An 18471-nucleotide genomic window follows, 5' to 3' on the forward strand; every position below is an offset into this window, starting at 1 on the left:
CCTTCCTTTCTATTGCGTTAATCTCCTCCCTAACCAGCAATGCTACCCCACCTCCTTTTCTTTCCTGTCTATCCCTCCTGAATATTGAATATCCCTGGATGTTGAGCTCCCATCCTTGGTCACCCTGGAGCCATGTCTCTGTGATCCCAACTATATCAAATTCATTAATAACTATCTGCACATTCAATTCATCCACCTTGTTACGAATGCTCCTCGCATTGACACACAAAGCCTTCAGGCTTGTTTTTACAACACTCTTAGCCCTTATACAATTATGTTGAAAAGTGGCCCTTTTTGCTTTTTGCCCTGGATTTGCCTGCCTGCCACTTTTACTTTTCACCTTACTACTTTTTGCTTCTACCCTCATTTTACACCCCTTTGTCTCTCTGCACTTGTTCCCATCCCCCTGCCACATTAGTTTAAAGCCTCCTGAACAGCAGTAGCAAACGCTCCCCCTAGGACATTGGTTCCAGTCCAGCCCAGGTGCAGACCGTCCTGTTTATACCGGTCCCACCTCCCCCAGAACTGGTTCCAATGCCCCAGAAATTTGAATCCCTCCCCCTTGCACCATTTTTCAAGCTACGTATTCATCTGAAATATCCTCTTATTTCTACTCTGACTAGCACGTGGCACTGGTAGTAATCCAGAGATTATTACCTTTGTGGTCCTACTTTTTAGTTTATCTCCTAACTCCCTAAATTCACCTTGTAGGACCTCATCCCATTTTTTACCTATATCGTTGGTACCTAAGTGCACCACGACCACTAGCTGTTCACGCTCCCATTCCAGAATGTCCTGCAGCCGCTCAGAGCCATCCTTGACCCTTGCACCAGGGAGGCAACATACCATCCTGGAGTCTCGTTTGCGACCACAGAAATGCCTATCTATTCCCCTTACAATCGAATCCCCTATCACTATAGCTCTCCCACTCCTTTTCCTTCCCTCCTGTGCCACAGAGCCACCCATGGTGCAATGAACTCGGCTGCTGCTGCCTTCCCCTGATGAGACATCTCCCCCAACAGTATCCAAAACAGTATATCTATTTAGGAGGGAGATGACCTCAGGGGACTCCTGCACTACCTGCCTACTGCTACGCTGTCTAGTGGCCACCCCTTCCCTTTCTGCCTGTATAGCCTTTACCTGCGGTGTGGCCAACTCATGGAACGTGCTATTCACAACTTTCTCAGCATCGTGGATGCTCCAGTGTGAATCCAATCGCAGCTCCAGATGCTCAATGCGGTCTGCCAGAAGCTGCAGTTGGACACACTTCCTGCACACGTAGTCGTCAGGGACACTGGAAGTATCCCTGATTTCCCACATGCTGCAGGATGAACAAACCATGGGGCCGGTCTCAGCTGCTGTGACCTACCCAATACTTGCCTCAGCTTTTGAAACTTTCTCCTTTGAAAGGAACTTACCTGGCCTTACCTCATTTGGAGTGAAGCTCCATTGATTGAATAGGTTAGAGCTGTTTACTTTGGAACAGAAAAGATATAAAAATCGAAGGGTCTAGTTAGAGTAAATAAAAAGAACCTGTTTACCTTATTGGAGGGATCAAAAACTTATGGATGTAGATTCAAAGTAATTACTGGAATATTGAAAAGACGGGATGAGGAAAATTTGTTTTGTTATTGGGAGCAAAACCTTTTAAGTTTAGAACATACTTGAATTCATGATCTCCAGTGCTGGAAGTTTGAGTTAGGCTCTGCAGTTCTTTCTCATAAAACAACAACACAACTAGTCAAATGACTGACTTTGCTGTAAATCTTTTATGATCATATGTGTGAGTGGGAAGTGAACCTTTAATCCTTGCCCTGAAGTAATAGGTGTGCAGTATTCCCACGTGACATTCTCCAGCTTGCCAAACAAGTACCAACTCATTAGAATTCATTAGCTTATTTGTGGAAACTTTACTTTGGGCTTCAACCAATTATTCATCTGTTATTGTTTTGTAGCTACTAAAATAAGTGGTGTAATAACATTTAGAAATGGCACTGAAATGTTTTGAATGTAGTTTACTAAGAACGAGAGTCCTTGGGTAGGGACTCTTTATGCTGGCATGGTACAACAGTTAAAATTAGAAGATATAACATTGCAGCACTAGGCAGGCCATTTGGACCATGATGTTTATTCTGATTTTATGCCAATTAATACTAAATGTTCCCTTCAATGTAGCATCCATTGTCCTCCATTTCCTTAATATTTATGAGTCTATATAAAAACTTCTTAAACTCTTCCAGACGGTCTGCTTCCACTATGCTTCCTGGTAAGTTATTCTAGGTACCTATATTTCGCAGTGTAAAAAAAACTTTCCCCCTGCATTGCCATTAAACTTACCCTCTCTAACTTTAAACGCATGTTCTCTGGTGTTTGACACTTCTACTATGTGTACAAGATTCTGATTCTCTACCCTCTCTTATTCCTCACATAATTTATAAAACAAACACCGATCAGGTCTACCTCAGCCTTCAAAGTTCTAGGGGAAAAAAACTGAGTTTGTTCAACATTATAGATCATGCCCTATAATCCAGGTGGCATCCTGGTAAACCTCTTCTGCATCCTCTCTACAGTTTGCACATCATTCCTATAATGGGGTAACCAAAACTGCACACAATACTCCAATTGCACTCTGAATGAAGATTTAAATAGCTGCAGCATGATTTGTTTATTCTTATACTCAACACTCCTGTCAATGAAGGCAGATAAGCCATTTGCCTTCTGTATTACTTTATCCACTCTTGTGATTCACCCTGGCTTTCATGTATCTCTATCTTTCATTTTTGAATGAACATTAATCGTCAACTTAGATTTGGAGGAATTGTTGAGAATGAAAGTATAGTTGTGAGCAATCCTGTTTAGTGTAGGGAAGGGAAGTTAGTTGAAAATATCTTATTTAAATGAGATGTTTATTTTCCATTCAAAGAAAGAACTATGGGGCACTAGGAATGTAACCAAGAATCCTTAAGGGGCAACTGTTGACATTATCACGCAATTTATATTGCACTTGGAAACTCAATGGAAGAATCTATGAGGTTAGTGTATGAATCCCCACCACTCCCTGTAATCCTTCTCCCAGATTTCTGTCTTCAGAAACTAACACATGTACTTAAGTTTAAGTTTTGCCAGATAAAACTTACAGTGTTTATTAAAATCAGAATTATATGGTACAGAAACAGGCCCTGCATCCCTACTTGCCTGTGCAGACCAAGATACCTAACCAAGCTAGTCTCATTTGCTATTTCCCTCTAAGCCAATGGTTCCCAACCTGGGGTCCACGAACCCTTCGATTAATGGTAGTATAAAAATGATTGGGAATCCCTACACTAAACTGACCCAATGTATGTACCAAGAAATATAGAAAGCCTACAGCACAATACAGGCCATTTGGCCCACAATGCTGTGCCGAACATGTATTTACTTTAGAAATTACCTAGGGTTACCCATAACCCCTATTTTTCTAAGCTCCATGTACCTATCCAAGAGTCTCTTAAAAGATTCTATTATATCTGCCTCCAGCACTGTTGCCGGCAGTCCATTCCACGCACTCACCACTCTCTGCGTAAAAAAACTTACCACTGACATCTCCTCTGTACCTACTTCCTACCACCTCGAAACTGTGCCCTCTTGTGTTATCCATTTCAGCCCTGGAAAAAAGCCTCTGACTATCCACATGATCAATGCCTCTCATTATCTTGTACACCTCTATCAGGTCACCTCTCATCCTTCGTCGCTCCAAGGAGAAAAGGCCGAGTTCACTCAACCTATTCTCATAAGGCATGCTCCCCAATCCAGGCAACATCCTTGTAAATCTCCTCTGTACCCTTTCTATGGCTTCCACATCCTTCCTATAGTGAGGAGACCAGAACTGAGCACAGTACTCCGAGTGGGGTCTGACCAGGGTCCTATATAGCTGTTACATTACCTCTCGGCTCTTGAACTCAATCCCATGGTCGATGAAGGCCAATACACCATATGCCTTCTTAACCACACAGTCAACCTGCGCAGCAGCTTTGAGTGTCCTGTGGATCCCTCTGATCCTCCACAAGAGTCTTACCATTAACACTATATTCTGCCATCATAATTGACCTACCAAAATGAACCACCTCATAATTATCTGGGTTGAACTCCATCTGCCAATTCTCAGCCCAGTTTTGCATCCTATCAATGTCTTGCTGTAACCTCTGACAGCCCTCCACACGATCCACAGCACCCCCAACCTTTGTGTCATCAGCAAATTTACTAACCCATCCCTCCACACGATCCACAGCACCCCCAACCTTTGTCTCATCAGCAAATTTACTAACCCATCCCTCCACTTTCTCATCCAGCTCATTTATAAAAATCACAAAGAGAAGGGGTCCCAGAACAGATCCCTGAGGCACACCACTGATCACCGACCTCCATGCAGAGTATGACCCGTCTACAACCACTCTTTGCCTTCTGTGGGTAAGCCAATTCTGGATCAACAAAGCAAAGTCCCCATTGGATCCCATGTCTCCTGACTTTCTCAATAAGACTTGCATGGGGTAACTTATCAAATGCCTTTCTGAAATCCATATACACTACATCTTCATCAATGTGTCTAGTCACATCCTCAAAAAATTCAATCAAGCTCGTAAGGCACGACCTGTCCAATTGTCTTTTGAACCTTGTATCAGTACCCATGTCCACTTCTTCCCCTGAATGGAGCATCACTCTTTGAAGACTGCATTGCCTTAAAAAAATACCTGTTCAGGTTTTGGTAATAGAAATTTATCCACTTCAGTTCCTGCTCCAGCTATTGAAATGTGACAACTACGCTTGGAAACTTGGTTAGCTTTGACCAAAGAATGAACTGGCTTTATTGCTCTTGATCTCTCAGCTATATTGGAAAGCATGAACATCCAACTCACAGACCTCCGTTGATACCCCTGCCCCCCCCCCCCCTTACCCCCATCCCTATTTATTATTTTAGTCTGGTTCACTTTCTCTCTCTTTTTCCCCCCTCACTATTATCTCCCCCAGCCCTACCTTTCTTTCTCTTTTATTTCCCATAATTCTCCACCTTCCCCCTAGCCCATTTCCCTCCAGCCTATCACTTCCCAGCTCTCTACTTCATCCCTGCCCCCACTTCTTATCCCCCTTGACCATCCCATGTTACTTCACTCCTGATGAAGGGTTTCGGCCCGAAACGTCGTCACTACCTCCTCCCATAGATGCTGTCTTGCCTGCTGAGTTCTGCCAGCATTTTGTGTTTTTTATTTATCTCCAGCATCTGCAGATTCACTCGTGTTGCCTGTAAAAAGTATGTGAACCCTTGTATTTAATAACTGGTGGAACTTTCTTTAGCAGCAATAATCTCCAGCAAACATCACCTGTAGCTGCTGATCATACTTGTACAACGGCAAGGAGGAATTTTAGACCATTCCTCCAGGCACAACTGTTTCAGTTCATCAGTATTTCTGGGATACCTTGCATGAACAGCCCTCTTTAGGTCATGACACAGCATCTCAATTGGGTTAAGATCTGGACTCTGACTTGGCCGTTCTAAAACACAGATTTTCTTCTTTTTAAACCATTCTGTGGTTTAAACTCTTGTGTTTTGCATCATTGTCTTGTTCATCATCCAACTTCTATTAAGCTTTGTTCCCTCAGCAATTGCAAGCTGTCCAGGACCTGAGGTAGCACAGCAGCCCCAAACCATGTTGCTCCTTCCACTATGCTACACAGTTGGGATGAGGCTTTGGTGTTGGTGTGCAGTGGCCTTTTTCCTCCAAACATAGCAGTATGCATGTCTCATCTGTCAGAATATTGTCCCAGAAGAATTGAAGTACAACCAGAAGGTCTTTTGCAGACTTGACATGTGCACTGATGTTTTTTTTTTCAGAAAGCAGTGGCTTCCTCAGTGATGTCCTTCCATGAATGCCATTCTCGTTCAGTGTTTTTCTTATAGTGGACACATGAGCAGAGACTTTAGCAAGATCTAGATATTACTGCAAGTTTTTTCCGGTTACCCTTGGATTCTCTTTCATCTCCTTCAATGTTGTATATTGTGCTCTTGGTGTGATCTTTGCAGCATGCCCATTCCTAGGGACAATAGTAACAGTACCGAATTTCCTCCATTTGTAGACAGTTTCTCTTACTGTGGGCTAATGAACACTCAGGTCTTTAAAAATGCTTTTGTAGCCTTTTCCAACATCATCCATCTCTACAATTCTTCTAAGATTCTCTGAAAGTTGTTTTAATCAAGGCATGGTGCACATAAACAGATCTTTCTTGGGAAGAGCAAGCTCTGTAAGTAATCTGAATTTTATAGGGCAGGGCACCTCTACAACCCAGACCTCCAATCTTATCTCATTGATTGGAACACCTGACTCCAAATAGCTTTTTTGGAAGGCATTACCCCAGAGTTTCACAAAATCTTTTGAACCTAGACTGTGATTGTTTAAATGGCGTACTCAGTATTGACGAGAAGTATAATTGTTTGTGTGCTATTAGTTTAGGCAGATTGTATTTGTCCATTATTGTGACATAGATGAAGATCAGACCACATTTTATAAGTAATTAATGCAGGAAACCAGGTAATTGCAAAGGATTCACAAACTTTTTCTTGTAACAGTTTGTATTTAAATGAAATACAGAACAAATTAGAACACTACCAATACTACTACAATACTATAAAATAGGAATAGTTCCTAATAGGTATTGATGGAGGAATTCGTCCATTGTATTCTGCCATATTCTTTGGATTGACTAAAGGAACAGAATCCGTGTAGACACCTAGTGCAGATAAGGAACTGTCTTCATATAATGCAACACACGCAATGCTGGAGGAACTCAGAAGGTCAGGCTGCATCTATGGAAATGAATAAATAGTTGACGTTTTGGTCTGAGACCCTTCATCAGGACTTAGAAGGAAGGTGAAGATGTCAAAATAAAAAGGAGTGGGGAGGGAAGGAAGCCAGCTGGAAGGTGATAGGTGAAGCCAGGTGGGTGGGAAAGTTCAAGAGCTGGAGAAGAAGGAATCTGATGGGAGAAGAGAGCGGGTCGTTGGTGAATGGGATCCAGAGGGAAGTGATAGGCAGGTGGGGGGGGGGGGGAATATTTTTACTGGAAGGAGAAATCAATGTCCATGCCCTCATGTTGGAGCCTACCCAGATAGAATATAAAGTGTTGCTTCTCTACCCAGGGGGTGGCCTCATCTTGGCACAAGAGGAGGCCATGGGCCGACATGTCAAAATGGGAATGGGAATAGGAAGTAAAATGTTTGGCCACCAGGAAGTTACGCTTGTGGCAGATGGAATAGAGGTCCTTGACAAAGCGGTCCCCCAATTTACGGTGGGTCTCAGAAATGTAGCGAAGGCAGCATTGGGAGAACTGGATACAATAGACAGCCCCCGCAGATTCACAGGTAAAATGTTGCCTCACCTGGAAGGACTGTTTGGGGCTCTGAATGGAGTTGAGGGAGAAGGTGTATGGGCAGGTGTAGCACTTAGGCCACTTTCAGGCATAAATGCCTGGAGGGAGATTACTGGGGAGGGACAGTGGATAAGGGAATCACGGAGGGAGTGATCCCTGTGGAGAGTGGAGAGTTGGGGAGGTAAAGATATGTTTAGTGGTAGGATCCCTTTGGAGGTGGCGGAAATTATGGAGGATGATGTGTTTCATGTCGAGGTTGATGGGGTAGTAGGAAAAGACGAGGAACTGTGTCACTGTAATGATGATGAATAGATGGGGTGAGTAGAACTGCCACATTTGTGCATGTAGACTCCCTGCCACCAGGGTGAGTTGGTGCTCGGTTCAGCCATCAGTATAATGTCTTTGACAATTGCATCCTCCAAATCTTCATTTTCATTGTAACATTCAGTTTGATTATTTATGCCTTCAAATTCTTTGCAGATCCTAACTTGTTGAAGTAGTGAAATTGTGTCATTTTCACTCCCGGCTGTTTCTGGCATCTCCAAGCCTGAATGCTTGAAACTCCAGTGAACTAAACAGTTCTGAATTGTCTTGCTGCTTATTTCCCACCATCAGTGATAGAAATCAGTGCTTTTCAAACACAAACGCAAGCTATTTCACTATTTCAAAAATGTTCGTTTCAAGCACAGTGTAGTGTCTAATAGCACCAGACTGATGCTAGTTAGTAACTATTTGGCAACAGTCTCCTTCCTCAATTAAGAAATGTAATGTCCCAAGTAAATGAAGGGAATCCCATGTATTTTCTCAATTAGTTTTTGTTCTTTATGAGTTTTCCCAAATAAGTAGCTGCTCCCAATTAACCAATGTCCCGAATAACCAGAATCCACTGTATATCTTTCACATTCATTTTAAACCAATTTTACCATTGCTCATTCCTATTACCTTTCTTCACTAATTCTGGTTATATACCATGCTACCGCATTATCTTTGTTTGCCTGCTTGATATTTTCTGTAAATTCTTTGAATACTTTGAAAAGTCACTTGGTCGGTATCTATTCAGGAGTTCAGAATACTTGATTGGTAACATGTTCCATATTTGAATAAGGGTAGCGCGTAAGTATAGAGATAACTAGGAACATTAATGAAATGATAACATTTATTGGTGATGAATAAGAAGTAGGCTATACTGCATTTATATAGGGTATTGGTGAAACCACATCTTATTTACTGTGTACATATTGGTCTCCTTGTGTTACCTATAAGATACATTTACTGAAAGCAGTTCAGAGCAAGTTTACTATGCTGAAGTGATTGGAATGGGAAGGTTGGATATGCAAGTCTACTAGGGTTTAGAATTGTAAGAGGGGATTTAATTGGAACAGAAGATGAAGGGGTATAGTTAAAATCTATGAAGAGAGGATGTTTCCTCTTGTGGGAAGTCTATAATGAAGGGGTCACTTATTTAAAGTTGAGATGAGACACTGAGAGTCAAAAATATTTGGAACAATTCATCTAAAGGCAGTGCAATCAAAGCCTTTTAATAATCTTATATAGATTCTTTTATAACAAGAAAGGAGAAAGATTGCGACAAAACAGAAAAGGGATTTGAGTTTTGATCAGTCATGATCTTATTAAAAGGCAAAACAGGCTCAAGTGCAGGCTTACCTCATAATTCTCAGATTTTTTTAAGGTTTCCATTTTTCTTTGTCATCTTGTCTATCAAATAAGGTGATTTAAAGCATTCGGTAATCGGTCTGTATCATGCTCATGGTACCTGGATTCAAAGAAAGATTAAATTATTAGTTTATGTATTAAAGACCTAGAAGAGAATGTTGAAGTGAATATTGCCTAGTTGATTTCATGCAAATTAATATTTTGTTTCTATTTCATAGTATTTAAATTCACTTAAGTAAATCAGTACTTTTATGGATATTAGGGGTATTTAAGAGCCTCTTGGACAGGCACATGGATGAAAGAAAAATGGAGGGTTATGGGGTAGTGTGGGTTTAGTACTTTTTTTTAAGGATTATATGGGTTGGCACAACATGGAAGGCTGAAGGGCCTGTACTGTGCTGTAGTGTTCTATGGTTCTATTACAACTAAAATTTTTCAATTTGCAGCTGGAACAATATCTGGGGAAGAAGTACCTATAATCTCAAAAACGAACATTAAGGAGTACAGAGATGGGTTTTCCTATGAAAAGTTCAATTTCCACAACAATCCAAATATCACATTCTACGTATACGTTAGCAATTTTACATGGCCCATCAAGATACAGGTGAGTGGTTTTGGAGAAGTTAAAAATATATGTGTTCAATATCTATCCCAAGTAAACACGAAATTATGATTCTCTTAAGATCCAAGTTGCTATCCTATACACTATTAATAATAACTTAGACTTTACAGCAATGGGAATTTGCATTTTATTCCTGCAGACATTCCAGATGTTTGGTATATAGGATGTAAGGTTAATTGATCTTCAATTGACAAAACATGCTGCACGTTGAGAAATTATTAAGACAAGTTTTAGTCCTTGAGCAACTCTCTTGGTTGTAAACCCAATTGTCAATTTCGTTAATTTGTGTAGTGTGTTTTGTATTCCTGGAAACTGAGCAGAGTTAAATAATCTGGACACTCTTCTATTTAGAAAATTGTTTTGAAATACAGGAAAGTCTGTGGTAGAAATCATGTTTGAATGATTGATTTGAACAAAACTTGCAAAATATTATTTTATAATCTGCACCGTTAAACTAGTCCAAATAATAGGAATTGTATGAACATATGTGAAATGCAATTCAATTACTGGTTTATTGTTTCATAATATCAAGTTATGATCTGACATAAGTTATTCAAATATCTGTGGGAATTGCAAGATCTCAAATTGTAATCATGTGTTAATGAGGTACAGCAAATATGTTTATTATAGTTACAAATAAGTTACAAAGCAATATTTGGTGGGCTGGGGGAAAGAAACGCAGTTTATGCAAAAATATATAATGGAACTTCTGTATTTTATAATTTTAAATGCACACAAGTTATAACTCAAAATTATGTTTCATGAATCAGCTTAGAAGAATGAAACTTAATATTGTGGATAAAATAGAGCTAGACACCAGGCTTTGTTCTGACATAGGTATCTGGTATTTAAGCACTGCTTCATGTTTTTGTGCTAGCTCTGATTATTAATCCAAAGTGAATTAAATCTTTATGTAATAGACAGGATTTTAATTTGATTTGAAGTTTTTACAATTAAAACCCACTGTCAATAACATGATTATGAAACTGTCAAATCTTTAGCTGAATAACTACTTTCCATAAAATGATTATGAAATCCAGTGAATTGGACCATCTCGTCAGTGCATATATTACACTGGTGTTAACTTGTACTGATGGAAGAATGTAGAGGAAACTTCATTCAACTAGTTTGCATGACCTTGGAATGTTTGTCGTTGGTATGGGAGTGAAAAAAGTTTAATTCACTATTTTAGGGAATGTCTACTTTGAGCAAGGAGGTTGACTTGGGTTTAAAACTTGGTTCCAGTACATTCATTATAGCTGTCTCCAGTTACTGCTCAGTCACTTTAGTTGCTTGGAATTTCACTGTTGTTCATAAGACTATTTCACACTTAAGTATTTTATTGATAAGTAAAATAGCATTAATTAATTATTGAAGTCTCTCGTGTGATGTCTGTAGCTGTGGAATTGTTGCTGAATTATTAACACGTACACTAATTTACATTTTTCAGTTTCTTTCCCATACATTTAACTCATTTAATTTACTCAGTCTAACACTTTATTTAAAGTATCAGAGAAAAGACTGCTGTGGGAATCCATTAAAAGTCTGCCCACTAATAATGACACTTTGATTCACACCTGCAATTTTTAAGTATTTGCCTCAGAACAATATAAGTACATAACTGTTGCTCATCTTATTTTGACCCATTGATTGATGTAAAACCTTCCACATGTTTTGTGGCTTTTTTTCTATGCTATCACCTTTGTTTCTGGTTAGTCTAGATCACATGAGTGTTCTTGTTTGTGTAAATATATATCTCAGAGATAGTGTAAGTCCTTCAGTAGCCAATGGTTCCCTGATGTCACCGAACATGAATATGAAGGGAATAGAGAAATACGGATCATGTTTAGGCAGATGGGATGAGTTTAATTTGGAATTGTGGACTGAAGAGCTTGTTTCTGACTGTACTGTATTGTAACAATATTTAACTTGTTCCTTGGGAACATACTGATTCTTCTCAGTAGTTATTAACAGAAGGATGAGGAAAAGAATTCCCAGTGTGTAGGTATTTAAACATTTATTCCCTTATCATGCACTTGCCACAAGGAACCTTGAGGTGAAGGTCTGCTGCCATCATTTTGACTCATTTCAAAGTTATTCTATGAAATTGAGAACATTACACTATCACATGTATTCTTGATGATAGAAATATATGCCAGTGTTAATTTTGGGTAATAAAACATAATCTGAGCTATAATTACTGACCAGAAATTATTACTTCAGTAGCTGAATTTGAAGAATCTAGCAATTGGGATGTTTATTTTATTTATAAGTCCAAAGATTTGGCTTCAGTGAATTTCTGATGAATGTCACACTTTGATTGTGTATGGACAACAGATACCTCAGTTTTTTTCTGGTGATATGTTGGTCAAGATAATGCAATGATTTAGTCAGTCTTATTTAGAATTGAACAGACAAATAAATGCAATATTATTATTGTTTAATTCCTTCAATCTAGATTTATTTAAATATATCAGTCTGCTTTTTTAACATTTAGTCATTTAACACTGGGATTTCTTACACGTTGTCTCGTTGATGGATTCTTCGGTAATAGAAAAAATGCTGCTCTGCAGTTAGTTGTGCCAAACGTTGTCAGAAATGAATTCTTCTACAACTTCAGAAACACAGAAGTCAAAGGCAAGGAGTTTTATCAAACTTCTAAGAGGCAATATTCCACTGGCATGATTGTCTTATTAGTGAGAACCCTGACAGTGTGACACTGCTTGCCACAGAATCGAATGGTGCATTATCTGATGATTATGGACACTAAATGATTGTGTGTTATATAAATATATATGATCGTTGTTAGGTTTCCTGGTTTTTTCATTGGCTCTTTTAAGAACCTGATTAATTTCTTTCACCTAGTAGCCATTCTGTTAGGAACATTGTGTATTATCGTCTGTGTGAGTGAGTTTCTGATAGATGCCATGTCCGAGTTACTATTTATATTAGAACCTAGCTCTGGGTATAGATAGGTATGTATGTTTGTGTATGGTTTCCTTGGTCCAAGGCATACACACTCCAGTCCTGCCAAACCTGTGAGATTGAGAGGGCTCTCCCACCCCAAACCTCAGTTTGTGTGGATACTGTGTAATTTACTTCCCTGTTACAAATTCAGTGCCAAGAAATAATAGACAGCACACTGCATACGATTAAAAGAATTATATTTATGAATCTTAACTAAAGGGTAAGTAAAAAAAAAGAACAAAAAATGGCTCTTTATAATTAAACAGTCAAATGTGCACAAGTTAGAGCTTAACTCTTCCAAAAGGCATATTCACCGATCCTCAGTTGACTGTGGACTCGTGCTCCATCGAATCACAGTCCCCCACTCGGTCAAATCCTGTGACCGGTTCTCTCCAGCGTCTGCCCTCTTCATCTCCTGCTGAACAAAGGACCCAGCTTATATTCCAAAGCACCCCTTATCTCTAACCATAACCCAAACACACTGCTCCTACAGAAAAACCATTATATCAGCAGTGAAATCTCTTCCAGGGTGTTCTACTGGCTACCACAGAGGAGGTAAGGATAGAGGGCTGCATGGCCTTCAAAAGAGCCGTTTTACCAAAACCAAACATTATTCTCCAGGCACTACGCTGAAAGCCAGTCATCATGATTTTACCAGTAGACAAAGTTAATGCAATGGTCCTGATGTTGTCAGAGGAATGCCACAGGAAAAATCCAACAGGTTCCGGATGACCCTGCCTACAGAGTTCCCAGAGATTTGACTGTCAGGACGACCTCCGCTTTACTGAAAAAACTTGGATGCCAGCAGACGTATTCAAAATACTTCTGTGTCAGGAGTATCTTAAATATGCCTGCCTCAGGGGCTGGCACCATCAAGACTTAGAGTTCCCTAAGATACACAAGGAGGGTTGCACTCTCAGGCCTATTGTCAGTGGGATAGATTCTCTGACTTACTACTTCGCTAAGCATTTAATGACCATGCTGTCTCCCTTTGTTGGAGACGGTGAGCATCACATCAAGAATTTGAATCATCTCATTAAAATGATAACCAACATCCAGCTGAACCCAGAGGGCATAATGCGCAGTTTCTGTTCATGGGAGCTCCCATTAAGGACAGCTTGGTCTTCCTGCGGTTCAGATCCGAGGGTACCGTTGACCTTTTTGATCATACTCTTATATCGATGTACTTCCTCTGTAAGAGGAACTACTATGAACAAATGGACAGAGTAGCCATGGGAGCGCCCTTGTCACCAGCTATTGCTGATTTCTCCATGGAGAACTTTGAGGAGAGGGCTCTGAGTTCATCCCTCTTACACTCCAAATCCAAACATTCAATTTACTATGGAAGTGGAGAAAAATGGTTGCCTCATGTTCCTGGACATTCTATTACAATGGAAACCGGACTGTAGTCTTGGATATAGCAACTATCGGAAACCCACTCACAAGGACTTGTACCTCAACAATAACAGCCACCATCACTTCTCCCAACATAGAGCAGTTCTTTCTACTTTGATTAACTGTGCGAAAACTATTTCAGACCTGGAGAGTCTCCCTGAGGAAATAAGATGCACGACGTTCGTACAGACTGGCTGCAGGGTGAAAGAAATCAATCAGGCCCTTAAAATAGCTGGCAGAAAAACCAGGAGACCTAACAACAATGAGGAACCCATTACTATTGTCTGTCTTCACTATAATTCCACAGTGTCTGGGTCTGGAAAGATCATCAGGATTCTGAAGAAATACCAGGTTTAATATCATCCATAAACCCATAAGGAAGCTCAAATCACAGCTTATGGGGGTCAAAGATGACCTGGCACTCTGGATGGTTGGTGTTTACAGGATTCTCTGCAAATGCTGATCAGCATATATCAGCCAGATGGGACGCATGATGGAAAATATCATCTGGGACTGCCAACACAGATGCCTTGTGCAGGAAGGCACAGAGTCGACTGTACTTCCTTAGAAGGTTGGCGTCATTCAATGTCTGTACTGAGATGCTGAAGATGTTCTATAGGTCAGTTGTGGAGAGCGCCCTCTTCTTTGTGGTGGCGTGTTGGGGAGGAAGCATTAAGAAGAGGGACGCCTCACGTCTTAATAAGCTGGTAAGGAAGGCGGGCTCTGTCGTGGGCAAAGTACTGGAGAGTTTAACATCGGTAGCTGAGCGAAGGGCGCTGAGTAGGCTACGGTCAATTATGGATAACTCTGAACATCCTCTACATAGCACCATCCAGAGACAGAGAAGCAGTTTCAGCGACAGGTTACTATCGATGCAATGCTCCTCAGACAGGATGAAGAGGTCAATACTCCCCAATGCCATTAGGCTTTACAATTCTACCACCAGGACTTAAGAACTTTTTAAAAGCTATTATTAATGCTTTATCATATTTTTTACTGAGTTAAGTATTGTATGTAATTAGTTTTGCTACAACAAGTGTATGGGACATTGGAAAAAAAAAAGTTGAATTTCCCCATGGGGATGAATAAAGTATCTATCTATCTATCTATCTATCTAAATGGCATCAAGGAGCACAGGAGGTGTATCCATTTGGGTTACCCAGAGACATCGGCTGTAGCAGAACATTGCGTTCGCAATGGCCATAGGATTGATTTCAACAGCATTTTATTCTACTGTGCTGTGCTAATGGCTTTTGGGGCTCCCTGGTAAAGGAAGCCATTGAAATAAAACTAGAAGAAAAGAACTTTAACAAAAATTAAGGTCTCGCTTTAAGTAAGATCTGGAATTTGATTGTAAACAAGGTGAGAGTTTGGAAATCTGATTGGATGAGGACCAACCAATCAGAAGGGACGGACTACGAGGGTATAAATACCCTCGTGTGTGTGTGTGTGTGTGTGTAAATTTAGAATGTAAGTCTATCGTCTGATCCACACTCCGGAGCAGAAGGTGGCAGTCAGTAATGCACCGTTAAGCTGGGTGCCAACCGCCGTAAAACAAGAAGAAGATGCCTGATGAAGATATCGGAGTTTGTCATTGAAACATCAGTTATAATGGATATCGATTCCGGACTGGATGCCCAAGAAGAGTTTACTAGTCTTCTGTGTGTTTAATAAATACAGATCTTCAAGAAAATCTACCACAAATGTGATAAGAACCTTTCTAAAAATTGGATGTCAATTAACATTGATAGGACACTTTTCCTTTACAACAACTCTAAGCTGGTCCAGTTTGGGATGCATTTTTCAAAGTAAAGGATGGTGTTTACTTGCACCCTATTTCTCTTGTATTATTTGTAGACTCTAGGATAGGAAGTTTTCAATAATACCTAGAGCAGTTATAGATAGATAGATAGATAGATAGATAGATAGATAGATACTTTATTCATCCCCATGGGGAAATTCAACTTTTTTCCAATGTCCCATACACTTGTTGTAGCAAAACTCATTACATACAATACTTAACTCAGTAAAAAATATGATATGCATCTAAATCACTATCCCAAAAAGCATTAATAATAGCTTTTAAAAGTTCTTAAGTCCTGGCGGTAGAATTGTAAAGCCTAATGGCATTGGGGAGTATTGACCTCTTCATCCTGTCTGAGGAGCATTGCATCGATAGTAACCTGTCGCTGAAACTGCTTCTCTGTCTCTGGATGGTGCTATGTAGAGGATGTTCAGAGTTATCCATAATTGACCGTAGCCTACTCAGCGCCCTTCGCTCAGCTACCGATGTTAAACTCTCCAGTACTTTGCCCACGACAGAGCCCGCCTTCCTTACCAGCTTATTAAGACGTGAGGCGTCCCTCTTCTTAATGCTTCCTCCCCAACACGCCACCACAAAGAAGAGGGCGCTCTCCACAACTGACCTATAGAACATCTTCAGCATCTCACTACAGACATTGAATGACGCCAACCTTCTTAGGAAGTACAGTCGACGCTGTGCCTTCCTGCACAAGGCATCTGTGTTGGCAGTCCAGTCTAGCTTCTCGTCTAACTGTACTCCCAGATACTTGTAGGTCTTAACCTGCTCCACACATTCTCCATTAATGATCACTGGCTCCATATGAGGCCTAGATCTCCTAAAGTCCACCACCATCTCCTTGGTCTTGGTGATATTGAGACGCAGGTAGTTTGAGTTGCACCATATCACAAAGTCCTGTATCAGTTTCCTATACTCCTCCTCCTGTCCATTCCTGACACACCCCACTATGGCCGTGTCATCAGCGAACTTCTGCACATGGCAGGACTCCGAGTTATATTGGAAGTCTGATGTGTACAGGGTAAACAGGACCGGAGAGAGTACGGTTCCCTGCGGCGCCCCTGTGCTGCTGACCACCGTGTCAGACCTACAGTCTCCCAACCGCACATACTGAGGTCTATCTGTCAAGTAGTCCACTATCCAATCCACCATGTGAGAGTCTACTCCCATCTCCGTTAGTTTGTGCCTTAAGATCTTGGGCTGGATGGTGTTAAAGGCACTAGAGAAGTCAAGGAATGTAATCCTCACAGCACAACTGACCCCCTCTAGGTGAGAGAGTGATTTGTGCAGCAAATACGTGATAGCATCCTCCACTCCCACCTTCTCCTTATACGCAAACTGAAGAGGATCCTGGGCGTGCTTGGTTTGTGGTCTCAGATTCTGTATTATCAGCCGCTCTATGGTCTTCATATGTCTTCAAAGAAGAGTTTAAAAATCTAAAATAGAAGCTATCTATGCCTGATTATTTTCAAATCTGCTGGTTTTAGGTCCGTTGAAGGTCTTCATGTGAAATTAGTCTTCATATATGGGTTTAGACTCAGCAGTGTTGAGAGACTGGCCATATAATTCCAAATGAGTACGCTGACTGACTTTGAGACCACACTGTGGCTGATATTCTATATTTGTCCTTGGTCGAAGAGAGTCCCAAGACCGTAAATTCAGCAGCAAGAATTCCCATGCAACAGCAGCAACTGCTGCCCTAAACAATTGAGTCACTGATATCTAATATCTTACAGTGCTTTCCGCCATTGGTTTTGTTGTCTGTCAAACCAGTGTTAAAAGCAGTTCCCTCAGTTTCCTTGCCAAAGTTACCCCTTCATTCAGTCATTCAGTAAATGAATCAAGTTTTTCTTTATTGTATCGGAGTTGCGAAATCTTTCAGTTGTGCGAAAGCTGTTAGTGATTACATTTTTTTAAAATATTTATTTATGTGCAGGGTTCTCTGGAAATTTCTGATTATGTAAATGGTGATGTTTAAATTATTGGTCATTCCTTCTATTCTCTTTGTTATGTTCTTTTCAGGCAATGGGCATTAGATGAGATTAGTTTATTGTCATATACACCAGGGTGCAATGAAATTCCTTCGTCTTGTGATGCTTACAGAATAAACATTGTATACTGTAACAATAAAGGCAACAAGGAACTTGGCAGTGTGGAGGATCAGAAGGATCTTGGGGTCCGAGTCCATAGGACGCTCAAAGCAGCTGCACAGGTTGATTCTGTGGTTAAGAAGGTGTATGGTGTATTGGCCTTTATCAATTGTGGGATTGAATTTAGGAGCCGAGAGGTAATGTTGCAGCTGTATAGGACCCGGGTCAGACCCCACTTGGAGTACTGTGCTCAGTTCTGGTCACCTCACTACAGGAAGGATGTGGAAGCCATAGAAAGAGTGCAGAGGAGATTTACAAGGATGTTGCCTGGACTGGGGAGCATGCCTTATGAGAACAGGTTGAGTGAACTTGGCCTTTTCTTCTTGAAGCGATGGAGGATGAGAGGTAACCTATTAGAGGTGTATGAGATGATGAGGGGCATTGATCGTGTGGATAGTCATAGGCTTTTTCCCAGGGCTGAAATGGTTGCCACAAGAGGGCACAGG

General features: G+C 40.6%; 1 protein-coding gene across 2 annotated transcripts in view; it reads left to right on the top strand.

The window, feature by feature from the left end:
• Nucleotides 1–18471, top strand: part of atrnl1b (attractin-like 1b) — a 984325-nt gene that overhangs the window by 444807 nt on the left and 521047 nt on the right. For both annotated transcript variants that reach the window (XM_073027827.1, XM_073027826.1), the window contains exon 24: nt 9519–9676. In XM_073027827.1, coding sequence (XP_072883928.1) covers nt 9519–9676 — 158 coding nt within the window. The remainder of the gene's footprint in view (nt 1–9518; nt 9677–18471) is intronic.

The sequence above is a fragment of the Hemitrygon akajei genome, chromosome 23 (genome assembly GCF_048418815.1).
Source record: "Hemitrygon akajei chromosome 23, sHemAka1.3, whole genome shotgun sequence".
Lineage (NCBI taxonomy): Eukaryota > Metazoa > Chordata > Chondrichthyes > Myliobatiformes > Dasyatidae > Hemitrygon > Hemitrygon akajei.